The sequence below is a fragment of the Panulirus ornatus genome, chromosome 62, assembly GCF_036320965.1.
Source record: "Panulirus ornatus isolate Po-2019 chromosome 62, ASM3632096v1, whole genome shotgun sequence".
Lineage (NCBI taxonomy): Eukaryota > Metazoa > Arthropoda > Malacostraca > Decapoda > Palinuridae > Panulirus > Panulirus ornatus.
In genome coordinates, this window is record NC_092285.1 from 119,242 (window position 1) to 136,850 (window position 17,609).

General features: G+C 40.6%; 1 protein-coding gene across 5 annotated transcripts in view; it reads left to right on the forward strand.

The window, feature by feature from the left end:
• The window catches only part of zda (peptidyl-prolyl cis-trans isomerase zonda), a 180,014-nt gene that overhangs the window by 61,217 nt on the left and 101,188 nt on the right, over positions 1 to 17,609 (forward strand). For all 5 annotated transcript variants that reach the window (XM_071656149.1, XM_071656150.1, XM_071656147.1 and 2 more), the window contains exon 2: positions 14,724 to 14,876. In XM_071656149.1, the coding sequence (XP_071512250.1) occupies positions 14,724 to 14,876 (153 nt within the window). The remainder of the gene's footprint in view (positions 1 to 14,723; positions 14,877 to 17,609) is intronic.

Consider the following 17,609-nt stretch of genomic DNA (forward strand, 5'->3'; position numbering starts at 1 on the left):
TAGACTTATGCCTGTGTAGTTTGAACACTCACCTTTGCCATTGTACAGTGGCTCTATACATGCATTCTGCCAATGGTCATTTCACCATGATCCATTGATTATCCTTACCAACCAGTCATCAAACATATTCATCAAACCTTTAAAATACTTACTCCATCTCCTTTTCATTTTATCACTACCTGTTATCACCCCCCCCCCCCCCCCCTTCACTGATGTGCCCATTTGTTCTCCTGTCTTCTGCACGTTATTTACCTCTTTCCAAAACATATTTTTATTCTCCCCAAAGTTTAATGATACTCTCTCACCCCAACTCTCAATTGCCTTCTTTTTCAACCATTGCACCTTCCTCTTTACCTCTTGCCACTTCCTTTTGTACATCTCCCAGTCATTTGCACTCCTTCCTTGTAAGTATCATCTTTTCTCTTTCAATGACAATTTTACTTCATCCCATCACTCACTACCCTTTCAAATCTGCCCTCCTCCCACCTTTCTCATGCCACATGCATCTTTTGCACATGCCATCACTGCTTCCCTAAACACATCCCATTCTTCACCCACTCCTCTCACGTCATTTGCTCTCACCTTTTTCCATTCTGCACTCCATCTCTCATTCTCATGGTACTTCCTCACACAAGTATCCTTTCCAAGCTCACTTACTCTCAAAACTCAACATTCTTCTTTTTTGAAAACATCTACAAATCTTCACCTTCGCCTCCACAAGATAGTGATTAGACATCCCTCCAGCTCTTCCTATTAGCACATTAACCTCCAAAAAAAAAAAAGTCTCTCTTTGACATGCCTATCAATTAACATCTAATCTTATAATGCCCTTTGGCCATCTCTCCTACTTACATAAGTATACGTATGTATATCTCTTTTTAAACCAGGTATTCCCAGTCACCAGTCCTTTTTCAGCACACAAATCCACAAACTCTTCGCCATTTCCATTCACAACACTGAATGCCCCATGTACACGAATTATACCTTCAACTGCCACATTACTCACCTTGGCATTTAAATCATCCATCATTAATACCTGGTCTCGTGCACCAAAGCTGCTGACACACTCACTCGGCTGCTCCCAAAACATTTGCCTCATGGTCTTTCTTCTCATGACCAGATGCATCGGCACCAATAATAACCCATTTGTCTCCATCCTCTTTCAGTTTTACCCACATCAGTCTAGAATATAGTCTATCACATACTCCCACAACTCCTGCTTCAGGAATAGTGCATCTCGTTCCATAGCTCCCAAGACTTTCCCAGACCACTCTTCCCCTTTATCCTTGAGCTTCATTACACTCAGAACCAGAACATCCAGGTTTCTTTCCTCAAACATACCACCTATCTCTCCTTTCTTCTCTTCTTGGTTACATCCACACACACATTCAGACACCCAATCTGAGCCTTTGAGAAGGATGAGCACTTCCTGCTTGACTCCTTGTTCCCCTTCTAAAAATTGAAATACAAGGAAGAAAAGGTTTCCTGCTCCTGCCCTCTTTAATCGCCTTCTACGACACGCGGGGAATACAAGGGAAGTATTCATTCGCACTCACTTTAGCTGTCATGTATAATGCACCAAAACCACAGCTCCCTATCCATTGACAGCACACTGACCACAGTATACCACATCATTCCAATTCACTCTATTCCTTGCATGCCTCTCATGGTCATGTATGTTTAGGCCCTGATCGCTTAAAATCTTTTTCACTCCATCCTTCCACCTCCATTTTGGTCTCCCACTTCTCCTTGTTCCCTCTACCTCTGACACATATATCCTCTTTGTCAATCTTGCCTCACTCATTTTCTCCATATGTCCAAACCATTTCAATACATCCTCTTCTGCTCTCTCAACCACTCTCCTTTTATTTCCACACATCTCTCTTACCCTTTCATTACTTACTTGATCAAACCAGCTCACACCACATATTGTCCTCAAACATTTCATTTCCAACACATCCTCACTACTCCGTACGCCCCTATCTATAGCCAATGCCTGACAACTATATAACATTGTTACCCATTTTTGCTCTCTGAGATAACATTCTCTCCTTCCACACATTCTTCACCGCTCCCAGAACCTTCACCCCCTCCCCCCATCCTGTGACTCACTTCCATTTCCATGGTTCCATTTGCTGCTAAGTCCACTCCTAGGTATCTAAAATACTTCACTTCCTCCAAATTTCTCCATTCAAACTTACCTCCCAATTAACTTGTTCCTCAACCCTACTAAACCTAATACCTTGCTTTTTTTCACATTTACTCTCAACTTTCTCCTCTCACACACTTTTTCAGACTGTCACCAACTTCTGCAGTTTCTCACTTGAATCAGCCATCAGCACAGCAAACAATTGACTCACTTCCCAGGCCCTCTCATCCCCAACAGACTGCATGCTTGCCTCTCTTCCCAAAACTCTTGTATTTACCTCTCTAACCACCCCTTCCATAAACAATTAAACATTCATAGGGACATCACACACCCCTGCTGCAGATCAACATTCACTGGGAACCAATCACTCTCCTCTCTTCTTACTCGTACACATGCCTTACATCCTTGGTGAAAAACTTTTCTCTCCATCTAGCAGCTATCCTCTCACACCATATACTCTTAAGACCTTCCACAAAGCGTCTCTATCAACCCTGTTGTATGCCTTCTTCAGATCCATAAATACTGCATACAAATCCATCTGTTTTTCTAAATATTTCACACATACATTCTTCAAAGCAAGCACTTGATCCACCCATCCTCTACCACTTCTGCCACACTGCTCTTCCACAGTCTGATGCTCTGTACATGCCTTCAACTTCTCAATCAATACCCTCCCATATAATTTCCCAGGAATATTCAATAAACTTATGCCTCTGTAGTTTCAACACCCACTTTTATCCCCTTTGCCTTTGTACAATGGCATTATGTATGCATTCTGCCAGTCCTTAGGCATTTCACCATGATGCATACATAAATTGAATATCCTTACCAACCAATCAACAACAGTCACCCCCTTTCTTGATATATTCTACTGCAATATCATCTAAACCCACTGCCTTGCCAGACTTCATCTTCCTCAAAGCCTTTAGTACCTCTTCTCTCTTAACCACACCAGTTTCACTGACCCTCTCACTTTGCACACCACCTCGACCAAAACACCCTACATTTGCCACTCTGTCATCAAGCACATTCAACAAACCTTAATAATACTCACTCCATCTCCTTCTTACTTCATCACTACCTGTTATTACTTCCCCACTTGCCCCCTTCACTGATGTTCCCATTTGTTCTCTTGTCTTATGCACATTATTTACCTCCTTCCAAAACATCTTTTTATTCTTCCTAAAGTTTAATGGTACTCTCTCACCCCAACTCTCATTTGCCCTCTTTTTCAACCCCTGAACATTTCTCTTGACCTCCTACCACTTTCTTTTATACATTTGCACTCCTTCCTTGCAAGTATTTTTCATACACCTCTCTTTCTCTTTCACTAACAACTTTACCTCTTCATCCCGCCACTCACTATCCTTTCTAATCTGCTCAACTCCCACCTTTCTCATGCCACATTATATCTTTTGCACATGCCATCAATGCTTCACTAAATACATCCCATTTCTCACCCACTCCCCTCAGGTCATTTGCTCTCACCTTTTGCCATTCTACACTCAGTCTCTACTGGTACTTTTTCACACAAGTCTCCTTTCCAAGCTCACTTACTCTCACCACTCTATTTTCCCCAACATTATCTCTTTTTTTGGAAACCTCTACACATCTTCAACTTCACTTCCACAAGATAGTGATCAGATATCCCTCAAGCTGCCCCTCTCAGCACATTAACATCCAAAAGTCTCTCGTTTACATGCCTATCAATTAACACATAATCCAATAATGCCCTTTGACCATCTCTCCTACTCATATACACTTATGCATATCCCTCTTTTTAAACTAGGTATTCCCAATCAACAGTCTTTTTTCAGCACACAAATCCACAAGCTTTTCACCATTTCCATTCACAACACTACCCCATGTACACCAATAATACCTTCAACTGCCACATTACTCACCTTCGCACTTAAATCACCCATCACTAAAACCCGGTCTCGTGCATCAAAGCTGCTGACACACTTACTCAGCTGCTCCCAAAACACTTACCTCTAATGATCTTTCTTCTCATGACCTGGGGCATATGCACCAATAATCACCCATCTCTCCATCCACTTACAGTTTTACCCACATCAATCTAGAATTTACTTTCTTACTTTCTATCACATACCCCCACAACTCCTGCTTCAGTAGTAGTGCTACTCCCTCCTTAGCTCTTGTCCTCTCATCAACCCCTGACTTTACTCTCAAGACTTTCCCAAACCACTTTTCTCCTTCCTATATATGATAGGGACTGCTTGATTTTCACAATGATCATTTTCTTGAAAGTGGTCATTTAAAATATGAAATACGTAAATCAAATAATGTAACTAATGGACATAAGGGCAGTTTCTTATTAGTAAGACATTATTGAACAGACCAATGAAAAACTTCAGTATACATGTACCAGGAAATATGAAATACTATAATATGCATAATGTAGAATGAATTTTATTAACCAAAACAGAAAATGAAACTTTTTTGAATCCTGATGCACTCTTTTCTTCACAGGAAATGTACATTCTTGAAGACATTCTTTTCCAAAATAATCCAGTCTACTCTATGTTAAAAATCTTCGTAGGAGAATAAGTGTCTTCCTCAATCATGGTGTTGAGGGTTCCTGGGAAAGTTTCAATAGCAAGAACATCGGCAGAAGCAGCCTCACCAATTGCCTTGATTTTTTTTTTTTTTTTTTTTTTTTTGCTTTGTCGCTGTCTCCCGCGTTTGCGAGGTAGCGCAAGGAAACAGACGAAAGAAATGGCCCAACCCACCCCCATACACATGTATATACATACGTCCACACACGCAAATATACATACCTACACAGCTTTCCATGGTTTACCCCAGACGCTTCACATGCCTTGATTCAATCCACTGACAGCACGTCAACCCCGGTATACCACATCGCTCGAATTCACTCTATTCCTTGCCCTCCTTTCACCCTCCTGCATGTTCAGGCCCCGATCACACAAAATCTTTTTCACTCCATCTTTCCACCTCCAATTTGGTCTCCCTCTTCTCCTCGTTCCCTCCACCTCCGACACATATATCCTCTTGGTCAATCTTTCCTCACTCATTCTCTCCATGTGCCCAAACCATTTCAAAACACCCTCTTCTGCTCTCTCAACCACGCTCTTTTTATTTCCACACATCTCTCTTACCCTTACGTTACTTACTCGGTCAAACCACCTCACACCACACATTGTCCTCAAACATCTCATTTCCAGCACATCCATCCTCCTGCGCACAACTCTATCCATAGCCCACGCCTCGCAACCATACAACATTGTTGGAACCACTATTCCTTCAAACATACCCATTTTTGCTTTCCGAGATAATGTTCTCGACTTCCACACATTCTTCAAGGCTCCCAGAATTTCCGCCCCCTCCCCCACCCCATGATCCACTTCCGCTTCCATGGTTCCATCCGCTGCCAGATCCACTCCCAGATATCTAAAACACTTCACTTCCTCCAGTTTTTCTCCATTCAAACTCACCTCCCAATTGACTTGACCCTCAACCCTACTGTACCTAATAACCTTGCTCTTATTCACATTTACTCTTAACTTTCTTCTTTCACACACTTTACCAAACTCAGTCACCAGCTTCTGCAGTTTCTCACTCCAATCAGCCACCAGCGCTGTATCATCAGCGAACAACAACTGACTCACTTCCCAAGCTCTTTCATCCACCACAGACTTGCCCCTCTTTCCAAAACTCTTGCATTCACCTCCCTAACAACCCCATCCATAAACAATTTAAACAACCTTGATGTTATGGAAATTGTAGCATTAACTAAAATTTGCAAACCAACAAGGACTTGCTTGAAATGTCTTTGCTGCTTACTCTTTTGCTGCCAAGTATTCCCATATAATCTGGGTTTTTGCTTGTACCTCAAACATGCTGGTGGGAGCATTTTCATGAGTTTGATGTTCTATGTTTTTGACATTGTTCCATTTTCTCAATCAAACTTTGGGAGTACTAGATCTTAGAAGCATTGATTAATGTTCCACTCTTAGCACTCTCTTTGATCTTCTCTGCACTATCATGAATAGTACACAAAGTAGATTCACTGAGTCCAAGGGCTTGCTTCATATCACCTGTTCATTCACCCCTCTCACAATGTTTGAGTACATCCATCTTAACCTCATTGGTGATGGCCATATTCTTCTTAGCACTACTCGGATAAGGAGAACTTAAAGGATGCTTCATTGGCTTGATGCAAGGAGTAAAACACATACCATGTACTGAAGCATTAAATACTGTAGCACTACATGACTATAGACCGTATCCTTGCCACAAGTACTTGAGCTTTGTGCATAGTGCTGGCAACACCACACCGTTGCACTACCAGCCTAATGATGATCGCGTTATTCCAGATTTAAGTGCACTAAAAAAGAGTGTAATTGTACTGTGCACATTATTCTAAAAATTGTGGGAATCAAGTTTGCATAAATTGAGAGGTACCTGTATAAATATTATTAAATTGTGAATCATTTCAAGCTTTCAAACAGACATAGAAAAGAAAAGCAAAGTAACTATAAGGAGGTCTGATGATTAATCAGTTTGTTATCACAGGAAAACTGGCTTTGGGAAATGGCTACATATGTTTTAGGTGCTTTATAAAGTTTATTGCATTTACAGTAATACCTGTGAGGATGATTTTGATCATTATTTGTTAGTGAAAGAGAAGAGAGAGGCATTTGGATGATTTTCGCAGGAAAACAGTGAGAGAGTTTCGTTAAATTTTAGGAAGAATAAAAAGATGTTTTGGAAGGAGGTAAATAAAGTGCGTAAGACAAGAGAACAAATGGGAACATTAGTGAAATGGTATGGGGAGGTGATAACAAGTAGTGGTGAAGTGAGAAGATGTAGTGGATATTTTGAAGGTTTGTTGAATGTGTTTGATGGTACAGTGGCAGATATAGGATATTTTGGTCGAGATGGTGTGCGAAGTGAGCGAGTCAGGGAGAATGGTTTGGTAAACAGAGAAGAGGTAGAGAAAGATTTGCAGAAGATGAAAGCCGGCAAGGTGGCGTGTTTAAATGGTATTACAGTGGAATTTATTAAAACGGGGTGACTGTGTTGTTGAATAGTTGTTGAGAATATTCAATGTATGTATGGTTCATGGTGAAGTTCCTGAGGATTGGCGGAATGCATGCATAGCGCCATTGTATAAAAGCAAAAGGGATAAAGGTGAGTGTTCAAATTACAGAGGTATAAGTTTGTTGAGTATTCCTGGGAAATTATATGGGAGGGTATTGATTGAAAGGGTGAAGGCATGTCCAGAGCATCTGATTGCGGAAGAGTAGTGTGGTTTCAGAAGTGGTAGAGGATGTGTGGATCAGGTGTTTGCTTTGAAGAATGTATGTGAGAAATACTTAGAAAAAGAGATGGATATGTATGTAGCATTTATGGATGTGGAGAAGGCATATGATAGAGTTGATAGAGATGCTTTCTGGAAGGTATTAAGAGTATATGGTGTGTGAGGTAAGTTGCTAGAGGCAGTGAAAAGTTTTTATCAAGGATTTAAGGCATGTGTACGAGTAGGAAGAGAGGAAAATGATTGGTTCCCAGTGAATGTTGGTTTGCGGCAGGGATGCGTGATGTCTCCATGGTTGTTTAATTTGTTTATGGATGGGGTTATTAGGGAGGTGAATCCAAGAGTTTTGGAGAGAGGGACACGTATGCTGTCTGTTGTGGATGAGAGAGCTTGGGAAGTGAGTCAGTTATTGTTCGCTGATGATACAGCGCTGGTGGCTGATTGGAGTGAGAAACTGCAGAAGCTGGTGACTGAGTTTGGTAAAGTGTGTGAAAGAAGAAAGCTGTGAATAAGAGCAAGGTTATTAGGTGCAGTAGGGTTGAGGGACAAGCCAATTGGGAGGTAAGTTTGAATGAAGAAAAACTGAAGGAAGTGAAGTGTTTTAGATATCTGGGAGTGGATTTGGCAGCAGATGGAATCATGGAAGCAGAAGTGAGTCACAGGGTGGGGGAGAGGGTAAAACTTCTGGGAGCGTTGAAAAATGTGTGGAAGGTGAGAACATTGTCTCGGAAAGCAAAAATGGGTATGTTTGAAGGAATAGTGGTTCCAACAATGTTATATGGTTGTGAGGCATGGGCTATAGATAGGGTTGTGCAGAGGAGGGTGGATGTGTTGGAAATGAGATGTCTGAGGACAATAAGTGATGTGAGGTGGTTTGATCCAGTAGGTAGTGAAAGGGTAAGAGAGATGTGTGGTAATAAAAAGAGTGTGGTTGAGAAAGTTGAAGAGGGTGTATTGAAATGGTTTGGTCACCTGGAGGGAGTGAGTGAGGAAAGATTGACGAGGAGGATATATGTGTCAGAGGTGGAGGGAACGAGAAGTGGGAGACCAAACTGGAGGTGGAAGGATGGAGTGAAAAAGACTTTAAGCAATCGGGGCCTAAACATGCAGGAGGGTGAAAGGTGTGCAAGGAATAGAGTGAATTGGAACAATGTGGTATACTGGGGTCGACGTGCTGTCACTGGATTGAACCAGGGCATGTGAAGCATCTGGGGTAGACCATGGAAAGTTTTGTGGGGCCTGGATGTAGAAAGGGAGCTGTGGTTTTGGTGCATTACACATGACAGCTAGAGACTGAGTGTGAACGAATGTGACCTTTGTTATCTTTTCCTAGTGCTACCTTGCACATGCGAGGAGGGGGGGTGCCATTTCAAGTGTGGCAGGGTGGCGACGGAAATGGATGAAGGCAGCAAGTATATTATATATGTACATGTGTATATATGTATATGTCTGTGTATGTATATGTATGTATACATTGAAATGTATTGGGTGGTTTGGGCCATTCTTTCATGTGTTTCCTTGCTAACGCAGGAGACAGTGACAAAGCATAATAAATGATAAAAAATATAAGATTAGGTGATAATGGTTATGTTTATCTGGGAAAATGTTGGACTGATTAATCTAAAAGTAAATAATGCATTGTTAAATATCAAAGGAATCTTTAAAAATCTCTTTTAGTAGTGATATGACAGAAGTAAAATCTCTTTTAATAGGGATATGACAGAACTAATGTGTCGGCACTATATCTGTCTCCTGTTGAGGATCATGCTGTATTGTTTGTCTGTTTATATCTGATGTAATTTTGATGTTAATTGATTAATTACCTATTGGCACAGTTTGGGGAAGAGAACTCTACACTTGTGAGTGCCAGACTTATAAGACCCTTGAATTTCAGAAGGCTATTAATTCGTCAACAACTGAATATATCACTTTTAGTCTGACATTGCCATCTCCTAACACCTCTGCCCTCTCCACAGTGCTGATGGAGTTGCTTCATTCTCTTCCCTTGTTTAATGTATAGAGTTTTTTGCCTTCTGATTGTATTCTTTACTCTTCTAAGTGTACATAGGACTCTGTTCATGGGTGGGAAATGTAAGTTATGAAGTATGAAAAAATAATGTCTCTCATATAGCTAGAACCTTACGAGTATTGTTATGTTTTCCCTTCCCTTTCTTTGGGAGGTCTCGGTTCCTGACAGTAAGAGTCCGTAGTCACAAGCACCAGCAAATATCTCTGCCATGATCATAAACCTGTGTATATTGTTGTATTACTGCTCCATGTGTTAAGCCAGTTGAAATTGGTAGTATTGAGCACAGCACTGTATTGTGCATGGATCCATTTTCCCTTGAGAATATGATTTTTTAAGGTGAATGGAATTGAATCTGCCAGCCTCATATATTTTATGGATGTGAGAGAGGTGAATCTTTACAGATGCACCTTAAGGGCCCAAACAAGAAAATGCTCTTGCATGTTCATGAGGTTCTATCTATGGAAGAGAATTTTATTTATTTATTTATTTTGTTTTGTTGCTGTCTCCCACGTTAGCGAGGTTACGCAAGGAAACAGACAAAAGAATGGCCCAACCCACCCACATACACATGTATATACATACACATCCACACGCAAATATACATACCTATACATCTCAATGTATACATATATATATATATATACACACAGACGTATACATAAAAACACAAGTATATAGTTCATACTGTCTGCCTTTATTCATTCCCATCGCCACCCTGCCACACATAAAATAACAACCTCCTTCCCCCTCGTGTGCGCGAGGTAGCGCTAAGAAAAGACAACAAAGGCCACATTCGTTCAAACTCAGTCTGTAGCTGTCATGTAATAATGCACTGAAACCACAGCTCCCTTTCCACATCCATGCCCCACAGAACTTTCCATGGTTTACCCCAGATGCTTCACATGCCCTGGTTCAATCCATTGACAGCATGTCGACCCCGGTATACCACATCGTTCCAATTCACTCTATTCCTTGCACGCCTTGCACCCTCCTGCGTGTTCAGGCCCCAATCACTCAAAATCTTTTTCAATCTATCTTTCCACCTTCAATTTGGTCTCCCACTTCTCATTCTCTCCACCTCTGACACATATATATCCTCTTGGTCAATCTTTCCTCTCTCATTCTCTCCATGTGACCAAACCATTTCAAAACACCCTCTTCTGCTCTCTCAACCACACTCTTTTTATTACCACACATCTCCCTTACCCTATTATTACTTACTTGATCAAACCACCTCACACCACATATTGTCCTCAAACATCTCATTTCCAGCACATCGATCCTCCTCCGCTCAACTCTATCCATAGCCCATGCCTTGCAACCATATAACATTGTTGAAACCACTATTCCTTCAAACGTACCCATTTTTGCTTTCCGAGATACTGTTCTCGACTTCCACACATTCTTCAACGCTCCCAGAACTTTCGCCCCCTCCCCCACCCTATGATTCACTTCTGCTTCCATGGTTCCATCCGCTGCCAAATCAATTCCCAGATATCTAAAACACTTCACTTCCTCCAGTTTTTCTCCAGTCAAACTTACCTCCCAGTTGACTTGACCCTCAACCCTACTGTACCTAATAACCTTGCTCTTATTCACATTTACTCTTAACTTTCTTCTTTCACACACTTTACCAAACTCAGTCACCAGCTTCTGCAGTTTCTCACATGAATCAGCCACCAGCGCTGTATCATCAGCGAACAACAACTGACTCACTTCCCAAGCTCTTTCATCCACCACAGACTTGCCCCTCTTTCCAAAACTCTTGCATTCACCTCCCTAACAACCCCATCCATAAACAAATTAAACAACCATGGAGACATCACACATCCCTGCCACAAACCTACATTCACTGAGAACCAATCACTTTTCTCTCTTCCTACATGTACACATGCCTTACATCTTCGATAAAAACTTTTCACTGCTTCTAACAACTTGCCTCCCACACCATATATTCTTAATACCTTCCACAAAGCATCTCTATCAACTCTATCATATGCCTTCTCCAGGTCCATAAATGCTACATACAAATCCATTTTGTTATTTTTTAAGTATTTCTCACATATATTCTTCAAAGCAAACACCTGATTCACACATCCTCTACCACTTCTGAAACCACACTGCTCTTCCCCAATCTGATGCTCTGTACATGCCTTCACTCTCTCAATCAATACCCTCCCATATAATTTCCCAGGAATACTCAACAAACTTATACCTCTGTAATTTTAGCACTCACTTTTATCCCCTTTGCCTTTGTACAATGGCACTATGCAAGCATTTTGCCAATCCTCAGGCACCTCACCATGAGTCATACATACATTAAATAACCTCACCAACTAGTCAACAATACAGTCACCCCCTTATTTAATAAATTCCACTGCAATACCATCCAAACCTGCTGCCCTGCCGGCTTTCATCTTCTGCAAAGCTTTTACTACCTCTTCTCTGTTTACCAAATCATTTTCCCTAACCCTCTCACTTTGCACACCACCTCGACCAAAAACACCCTATATCTGCCACTATATCATCAAACACATTCAATGAACCTTCAAAATACTCACTCCATCTCATTCTCACATCACCACTACTTGTTATCACCTCCCCATTAGCCCCCTTCACTGAAGTTCCCATTTGTTCCCTTGTCTTATGCACTTTATTTACCTCCTTCCAAAACATCTTTTTATTCTCTCTAAGATTTAATGATACTCTCTCACCCCAACTCTCATTTGCCCTCTTTTTCACCTCTTGCACCTTTCTCTTGACCTCCTGCCTCTTTCTTTTATACATCTCCCACTCCTTTGCATTATTTCCCTGCAAAAATTGTCCAAATGCCTCTCTCTTCTCTTTCACTAATAATCTTACTTCCTCATCCCACCACTCACTACCCTTTCTAATCTGCCCACCTCCCACGCTTCTCATGCCACAAGCATCTTTTGTGCAAGCCATCACTGCTTCCCTAAATACATCCCATTCCTCCCCCATTCCCCTTATGTCCTCTGTTCTCACCTTTTTCCATTCTGTACTCAGTCTTTCCTGGTACTTCCTCACACAAGTTTCCTTCCCAAGCTCACTTACTCTCACAACTCTTTTCACCCCAACATTCTCTCTTCTTTTCTGAAAACCTCTACAAATCTTTACCTTCGCCTCCACAAGATAATGATCAGACATCCCTCCAGTTGCACCTCTCAGCACATTAACATCCAAAAGTCTCTCTTTCGTGCGCCTATCAATTAACACGTAATCCAATAACGCCCTCTGGCCATCTCTCCTACTTACATACGTATACTTATGTATATCTCTCTTTTTAAACCAGGTATTCCCAATCACCAGTCCTTTTTCAGCACATAAATATACAAGCTCTTCACCATTTCCATTTACAACACTGAACACCCCATGTACACCAATTATTCCCTCAACTGCCACATTACTCACCTTTGCATTCAAATCACCCATCACTATAACCCGGTCTCGTGCATCAAAACTACTAACACATTCACTCAGCTGCTTCCAAAACACATGCCTCTCATGATCTTTCTTCTCATGCCCAGGTGCATATGCACCAATAATCACCCATCTCTCTCCATCCAAATTCAGTTTTACCCATATCAATCTAGAGTTTACTTTCTTACGCTCTGTTACATACTCCCACCACTCCTGTTTGAGGAGTAGTGCTACTCCTTTCCTTGCTCTTGTCCTCTCACTAACTTATGACTTTACTCCCAAGAAATTCCCAAACCACTCTTCCCCTTTACCCTTGAGCTTCGTTTCACTCAGAGCCAAAACATCTAGGTTCCTTTCCTCAAACATACTACCGATCTCTCCTTTTTTCCCATCTTGGTTACATCCACACACATTTAGACACCCCAATCTGAGCCGTCGAGGAGGATGAGCACTCCCCGCGTGACCCGTTCTTCTGCTTCCCCTGTTAGAAAGTTAAAATACAGCCCCCCGCTCCTGTCCCCTTTAGTCACCTTCTACGACGTGAGGAATGCGTGGGAAGTATTCTTTCTCCACTATCCCCAGTTTTCTCTCACTTCTTTGATTAAACTTACAGAATTTATTTTCACCAGACAGAATTTTTTCACCTGTGGTAATGTGCTGAATGGTAAGGGTACTAGTATAATAGGGTATTCTCATAGGTTAAATAGTGGCCCTATTACCAATAAAAGATATGTCAATTTTCTCAATTTGTCATGAAAACTTTCCAGCCAGGAACTGTCGTGTAAAACTAGAAATTTTTTTTATTACAAGCATGGTCATCAAAAGTGAAAGTGGACTTAAAGACTTGATTGATGTGAAAATGATCATGAAATGTATCATTGCACAATTTACAAAGAACACATAACTAGAAAATATCAAATTTTTCCAATTTTGTTAGTTTCACCATTCAGGACCCTGAGGCCTTTCTCAAAATACCATGATAAATCCCTGAGTGGTTATTACTAGTGCTGTACAGTTGTAATAGTACACTGATTGTTTAAGTTTTTGTATATGAATTTGCTTGTTCATTATCCAGCCTGTTTTTTATAAACTTTCTAGTTTACATGAAATAGTAATAACCATTCTAAGGCAGTAAAAGTGAAATATGCCCCACTATGAAGTGCTTATATATTAACAAAACCCTACAAAGAAGCTAGATGCAAGATTTTATTGGAAATATTTTAAGTTTAATCTATTAGGTCTTTTGACATCTTTATTTTGAATGATGATCAATATTCAAAATGTATAATCTAGATTTTGCATGTCCCTTGCTCTGAATTTGGGGAATAGGTGACTAAACAGATGTGTTTTATTTAAAGCCATTATTAATTTACAATCCACATAGTGCCATGTTGAAGCTAGAATCATTTATTTTCACATTACTTTGTTTCAAAATTTTATATAAAAAAAATTTGTACTTAATTTTATTGTTTTTTGTGTTTTATCAGTTTGATGCTTTTTATTAGACACAAACCTATTGTTGTAATGATTAACTGTGTTAAGGATAATGGGATTTTTGCTAATATTGACTTACTTGTCAATACCTGCCTCAACTTTGTTCGTAGGTAGGTTACAGTTGTTTTTACTGTTGAGTCTGGAAGAAAATTTTCTCTTTTATTCAAATAAAAGAGCTATACAAAAAAATATCAAAACTTATGTTGCCATAATTAACAGTTTGTAGAATCATTATCCATTTAATAAGTCTTTAAAAGAAGACAGATTTTAAGTCATGGCTAGATGATATAAATGTTGTCTTTCAGACAACAGTTACTAAGACGATGCCTGAAGTAGAGCAGTCTAAGGAAGTAAAGGTGGAGAAGGTGGAGGAGGTCCAGGTGGAAGTGGATTGCAAAACAGAGGTGCCAGATGAGGAATGGATTGATGTACTGGGTAGTGGAGACCTAAGAAAGAAGGTAAGCTGCCTGGTCATATGCTTAAAATCTCACCTTTTGAATAGTGACCTCAAGATTACTGACACAATGTATGATCCAGAACCACACTTTAACTTCTCAACTCCTTGTTTTATTGTTTGTGTAGGTATTCGTGTATTTTTTTTATGTCAGCAAATATGTCATTATAGAGATAAATTTACTTTTGGTTTAGTATGTTGTGCAGGTCACCTCATTTGTACATTTATAGATTCGTCGTGTGCTTTAGCATACTGTACGGATGGGTTTTTTGTGAAGAACATGGTCTTTATGCCACCACCTTTACACTCATTTGTAGATATCTAAGGAAATACTGTATATTTTATCTATTTATAATAAAAAAAAAAAATAATATATTTATAGATAAATGCACATATACATATTAACATACACACATATACATATAAATATACGTATTAACATATAATTATATTATATTAACATATAATAAAAAGAGTCTAGTTGAGAGAGCAGAAGAGGGTGTTCAAATGGTTTGGTCACATGGAGAGAATGAGTGAGGAAAGATTGACCAAGAGGATATATGTGTCAAGAGGTGGAGGGAAGGAGGAGAAGTGGGAGACCAAATTGGAGGTGGAAAGATGGAGTGAAAAAGATTTTGAGTGATTGGGGCCTGAACATGCAGGAGGGTGAAAGGCGTGCAAGGAATAGAGTGAATTGGAACGATGTGGTATACCAGGGTCGACGTGCTGTCATTAGATTGAACCAGGGCATGTGAAGCGTCTGGGGTAAACCATGGAAAGTTCTGTGGGGCCAGGGTGTGGAAGGGGAGCTGTGGTTTTGGTGCATTATTACATGACAGCAAGAGAATGAGTGTGAACGAATGTGGCCTTTGTTGTCTTTTCCTAGCGCTACCTTGTGCACATGAGGGGCGAGGGGGTTGTTATTACATGTGTGGCGAGGTGGCAGTGGGAATAAATAAAGGCAGACAGTATGAATTACGTACACGTGTATATATGTATATGTCTGTGTGTATATATATGTATACATTGAGATGTATAGGTATGTATATTTGCTTGTGTGGATGTGTATGTGGGTGGGTTGGGCCATTCTTTCGTCTGTTCCCTTGCGCTAACTCGCTAGCGCGGGAAACAGCGACAAAGCAAAATAAATATTAAATAAATAAATATTAACATATGCACATATTATTATTATTTTATCATCATACTTTGTTGCTGTCTCCCGCATCAGCGAGGTAGCGCAAGGAAACAGATGAAAGAATGGCCCAACCCACCCACATACACATGTATATACAAGCATGTCAAAACACATGCATATACATACCTGTACATTTCATCGTATACATATATATATACATACTCTGACATATACATATATACACATGTACATAATTCAGATTTTCTGCGTTAATTCATTCCCGTTGCCACCCCACCACACGTGAAATGACAACCCCCTCCCCCCGTATGTGCACGAGGTAGCGCTAGGAAAAGACAACAAAGGCCACATTCGTTCACACTCACTCTCTAGCTGTTATGTATAATGCACCGAAACCACAGCTCCCTTTCCATATCCAGGCCCCACAAAACTTTCTATGGTTTACCCCAGACACTTCACATGTCCTGGTTCAATCCATTGACAGCATATCGACCCCAGTGTACCACATTGTTCCAATTCACTCTATTCCTTGCATGCCTTTCACCCTCCTGCATGTTCAGGCCCCAGTCGCTCAAAATCTTTTTCACTCCATCCTTCCACCTCCAATTTGGTCTCCCACTTCTCCTCGTTCCCTCCACCTCTAACACTTATATCCTCTTTGTCAATCTTTCCTCACTCATTCTCTCCATGTGACCAAACCATTTTAAAACACCCTCTTCTGCTCTCTCAACCACACACTTTTTATTACCACACATCTCTCTTACCCTTTCATTACTTACTCGATCAAACCACCTCACACCACATATCGTCCTCAAATATCTCATTTCCAACACGTCTACCCTCCTCCGCTAAACTCTATCTATAGCCCACACCTCACAACCATATAACATTGTTGGAACCACTATTCCTTCAAACGTATCCATTTTTGCTTTCTAAGATAATGTTCTCACCTTCCACACATTTTCAACGCTCCCAGAACTTTCGCCCTCTCCCCCACCTTGTGACTCACTTCCGCTTCCATGGTTCCATCTGCTGCCAAATCCACTCCCAGATATCTAAAATACTTCACTTCCTCTAGTTTTTCTCCATTCAAACTCACCTCCCAGTTGACTTGTCCCTCAACCCTATTGTACCTAACAACCTTGCTCTTATTCACATTTACTCTCAGCTTTCTTCTTTCACACAGTTTACCAAACTCAGTCACTAGCTTCTGCAGTTTCTTCACCCAAATCAGGCACCAGTGCTGTATCATCAGCAAACAACAACTGACTTACTTCCCAAGCTCTCTCAACCACAACAGACTGCATACTTGCCCCTCTTTCCAAAACTCTTGCATTCACCTTCCTAACAAACCATCCATAAACAAATTAAACAACCATGGAGATATCACGCACCCCTGCCGCAAACCAACATTCACTGAGAACCAATCACTCTCCTCTCTTCCCACTCACACACATTCCTTACATCCTCGATAAAATCTTTTCACTGCTTCTAACAACTTGCCTCCCACACCATATATTCTTAATACCTTCCACAGAGCATCTCTATCAACTCTATCATATGCCTTCTCCAGATCCCTACATA